Source organism: Benincasa hispida, chromosome 10 (assembly GCF_027475165.1).
Source record: "Benincasa hispida cultivar pf3 chromosome 10, pf3_genome.v1.1, whole genome shotgun sequence".
In the NCBI taxonomy this organism is placed as follows: Eukaryota; Viridiplantae; Streptophyta; class Magnoliopsida; order Cucurbitales; family Cucurbitaceae; genus Benincasa; species Benincasa hispida.
Genome location: NC_143487.1, coordinates 19037171 through 19041904, shown reverse-complemented (window position 1 = coordinate 19041904; position 4734 = coordinate 19037171). Strand labels below are relative to the sequence as shown.

The window sequence follows — 4734 nt, the reverse complement described above, 5'->3', positions numbered from 1 at the left end:
ATCAATTAATATAGAAATGCATTGTATTGATTATGGACAATTGGGTCATCATTTGGATGAGTAGAATGGTCCCATTTGCCTATGAACCCTCATTATTTGTAATTTGAATTTCACAAGCCACTTGTATTTCTATTCTATATTAGTCAATGAAAACACAATTCCACTCTTTCATCCTTGGACAACCATCTTTCTCTATTCAATACCCATTTATTTCCAACCATTTTTCTCTTTTCTTACTTTCTCCTTTCTCACAATTATTCCACTTTTGTTTTGTTTATATATATATATATATATATATGATGGTCTAATATTCTTATTAGATATCTTGGTGACACATCGTGGTCTCAAACTCAAATACAGTCAAGCCAAATACAAGATATTAACTTATTTGTGGCACATTTTTAGAGGGAAAAAGTCTATCTATATCTTTAAACTTTAAACTAATAAGATATAACTTTAAACTAATAATTTTATTGATTAAAACTCTAAACTTTCACCATTAAAAAAGTCGAGTTTTTCGTAGGAAAAAACGTGTCAAAGTGTTGTGTATGACAGGGTGAGAATGATTTAGCTACCTTAGAACCAAGATCGAATATTTGGAATTACAAGGATTAAGGCAGAGAAGGAAATGGATGGAAAAGCATCAGTCAAATTGTAAAGGGCACTTTTGAAAGTAAAAAAGAACTGAGAGGATGAGATCTGATAGGAATTTACCATGCCATTTTGGCAGTGAAAAGGTTAGGTGGCATAGAGAAAAAGAAGTATTATATATATATATCAGCATCTAGTTGATGATCTGAAAAGTAGGAGAGAATTCATATTCATCTCTGATTTTCACTCATTACATCTGAGCTAAAAAAACAGAGTGGGAAGTTCTGTCATTGCCATCATGAATGAAGACAGAAACAGTAGCAGGCCTGACAACCTGGGATCCACTCTCAAACCCCAACTTATGATGTCTCTCATTAACCTACCAAACAAAAACCCCTTTTCCTTTATTTTTTTTGCTTTCAGATCTATCTCCAACTTATGGGTAATAATGGACCCAAACTTATCAACCATTCATACATGATGCCCTTCTGGTTTCTGACTGACATATGTCTTCAAAATTTCCATACATATTCCAATCTCTGACCTGGACAGCAACTTCACCTCATGTTACATAAGATATAAAGCTTTGTAGCAGAGACTGACAAAGAAAGAATCTTTTAGCTGCAAAATTGAAACTTGAGACATATCTTCAGACTTTCAAAGGAATAATTGTTGTATTGAGTTTATATATACAGATGCACTATGGACAGCTTTTACAAGATCTAACACACAAGCTCAAGAAACCTTTCATTTGAACAATCTAAACAAAATACTTTCACAGTAATGCATATTTATTCACAAGGTTTTGGCTCAGATAAGCTAGGATGTTCTAGATATAATTGCAAACTCAGAGGTTGACTGTTCATGGACTTGATGGGGGTGATTACTGGTGGCTGTTGCCATTGTTTGGTATCTGTTGGGATCCATGACTCTGCATCCTTACTTGTACCGGAACTTGGGAGTGTTTGGAAGTAGGCAGTTATTTCCCATTTGCAATCTGTTATAAGAAGATAAACTTGTAGAAGTTCTTTCAATTTTGTATGAAAGAAATCAAGAATTATCCAAAATGGAACAGATGGAGATTTCTAAGGATTGAAGTATGAAAACAGCTAGTAAGATGAGTGAAAGCTCTCACCAGGAGGAAGAACCTTGGTTAGAGGTTCTGAGACAGAGAGCTTGATCAAGAATGCTCTTAAGGCAAACTCCAGGTCAGAGTTTTCGACCTTCGATTCATAAGACTGGTTCACAGTGAGCTTGAAAACAAATCTCTCCACTTGGACGTTATCACCATTGAAAAATATAACCGCCACTCTCTCCACCAGTCCCTAGTTGTAGAGGAAATTCCTGTTCAGACTTTTTAAATTGGATGCAGAATTATTTGACATTTATTGTTATTTCTGTAGTTTTCTTTTGGTTATGATGCCCTATAGTTGCATGTTTCTATGACAGATATTGTAGCAAGAATGTCAAAACTTTCTCTACCTAACCTGATAACAAGAACAGGAATTTGATCTGAATATAGAAGTAATGATGGATAATATGCAGTGGCTTCATATATTTTATGCTCAGACTGAAATTAAGGCAGAAATCCAACAACCAGATACTGCTGAATATGCTCCAAGGAAAGTAGTTAATTAATCTAAGTTCTATAATCATTAAAAAGTCTACTATTTCTCTGAGATCGATCAAGTTAGATATGTCATATCGCAACTGTGTCGCCTAGAAACCTACATTAAATTTTTCATGAACTTCTCTTGGTTCAAGATTCATTGAATAGAGTTGCATTTACAAACATAGGTGGTCTTATATCGTGAAAATACCAGTATAAAATCAACCCATTCACAACTTATAGCCTTAACATCTAGCACCCCAAATTTAATTTCTACATCTAATACTTACAAGCACAGAACCAAATCGTTTTCTTCACTGGTTCCAATCAGAAACACAAACAATTCTCACTTTTCCTAAAACCAAGCAAGTAGCCATGTGAAAGAAATAGTCCACTGTTCAAGATTTGCCCTTGACAAAAGGACTTGGTTTCAATTCTAAATGGCACATGGCTAGACAAGATATTTAGGACCATCTTTAGCAGATAGAGGACAAAGAAAACAAATGAATGGTCAACCTTTTGGATGAAAGGCAGTAGCCCTGAAACAGTTGAGTGGATGTAATCCTGCAGCTCAGGATGACGAGCTTTCTGCACAACCGCATTCATGTACCTCCTCCTTTCAAAAGCACCTTCACATAAACCCCACCAATAATTAGTCACGATTCCTATCCTTTCCTTCTTTTCTTTAATTCATTAATATCAACTACTGATATCTCATTCCCTGCGGTTGGGAAGGGGTGAAGACCAAATAGCAATGTTTATGAATTATTTGGTAGAAATACCGTGAAAAAACTTCACGCAATCACCATCCTTCCCCAGAAATAAAGCAGAAAATAGTAACTTAGGCAAATAGATTAAAGAATTGCACCAGAAGGGTAAATGCCTTTGAGGAAGACAACTGATGTAATGGCCACCTCCAAGAATTCAACTAGAATCTGAACAATCTCACCTGCATAAATAATTAGTTCAATAGCAGAGCTACTTTTACTCATATCATCAGGAAACCAACGTAACTGGGGCCTGTAACAAATAAGGATTAAAATGGAAAACCTTGAGGTGGTACTTTAATGTCTCTTGAGTCCATCGGCTAGACAGGAAGCAAGTGATATGGCCTTTAAGCTAGACGTTCAAATTCTCAACATAAACATCTTAGCCAATTGCATAAACGATCTCAGATTCTCAAGCATACTCCATTTCACTGCTCTACATAACAAAGGCAATCAATAGTTGTCTGTCTTCAAGTAAGTTACATCAATATCAAAGATGGTATTGCATTTTGGATGTTAAGTTAAATACTAAACTGTTCCAGTTCTCTGATTAATTTATCCAAGTAAAGTTTAGTGCTGATTTCTAAACTTTGCCTTAATATAGGCATCAGTGTTCAATGTGAGATACAGAACCTTCCCATTTTCTTTAGTTGTCAACAGGTTTATTGTAACTCAACTCACACAGACATATAATATATATACACACAAACTCAACTGTTACATAATCATCCCAAGAGCAATGTTTTGCTGCAGCGCCCAGTGCCCAATTGCCCATTAGGATGTTTTTAATAAATATTAGGAGAAAATACAATTCATAGACTTGCTCGACTGTTCGTAATTCCAATGCTTCTTATTTCGTTCATTTCATCTACCATTGATTGCCCATTTCTTAATTCACCGAGAGTAAACCAGATAAACGTCCTAGAAGCTAAATCCTTTTTCCCATTTTGGGTAACAGACATATGAATCAAATACAACTCCAAGAAAACAAAAATGACCCAACAAAATCCGAGCAACAATCTTCAACAAAAAAGCAATTTAACGCAAAAATAGATGGGACAGAAGGAAATTTGATGTTTTCTTTACGTTTTTGATCGTTTCTTGATTAATTTAGGGTGGGGAAGAAAGGGTACAAGTGTTGAAACTTACAAAACATTTGTTGTATTCCTTTAAGCTCCTGCTCTGATTCTAGAAATGGAAACCTGGGGTAGCAAAGGGATCGTTCCGCTTCATAATCTGCAAATACTGCGGCCTTTTTCAGTGTTGAAGTTCAGTTCCGATCCAATTGCGGTGCGGCTGATGGTTTCATGTTTAATTCAGTTCTCCGTTCTTGTCCTCGGTTCAAAGATGAAAAAAACCGAACCGAACGATTCCAACAACGAAATATCACTTTTTTAATTTTCAGAGTTTTGAAAAATGGTGGTTGGCCTAGTGGTGAAAAGGAGAAATAGGGTCGTCTCGTAAAATTAGTTGAGGTACGCATATATTGACTCAATCATTTTTTAAGTTATTCTTAAAAATTTGGAACTAAAAAGTACATTTTGAAAATTTAAGAACAAAAATATTTATTCCTAAAAACTCATATACTAAAAAGTAGGGAAATTTGTACGGATAACCCAAAAAATTGGGCCCAAAATGTCAAATGACCAATTTTTAAAAAATAATGTCAATTGACTCTCTGCTGACATTATCGCCATACCAAATTATGTAAATTACCCTTACTTCGTCTTCTTACCTTTTTACTGAGAACCCACCAAAACTAAACTA

The 4734-nt window shown here is 35.1% G+C and overlaps 1 protein-coding gene across 2 annotated transcripts; it reads right to left on the bottom strand.

Moving 5' to 3' along the window:
• Nucleotides 1-1206: 1206 nt before the first annotated feature.
• On the bottom strand, nt 1207-4441 carry REV7 (DNA-binding HORMA family protein). 2 transcript variants are annotated; one of them, XM_039044367.2, is made up of 6 exons: nt 4117-4441; nt 3251-3403; nt 3069-3149; nt 2717-2829; nt 1727-1916; nt 1207-1588 (listed from the first exon to the last, which is right to left on the bottom strand). In XM_039044367.2, exons 2-6 carry the CDS (start codon nt 3282-3284, stop codon nt 1383-1385), a joined length of 624 nt encoding a protein of 207 aa, XP_038900295.1. In that variant the 5' UTR covers nt 3285-3403; nt 4117-4441; the 3' UTR covers nt 1207-1382. The 2 variants fall into 2 exon arrangements, with proteins under 2 accessions (XP_038900295.1, XP_038900296.1); XM_039044368.2 differs by having other exon boundaries at nt 3251-3398; nt 4117-4385.
• Nucleotides 4442-4734: the final 293 nt, after the last annotated feature.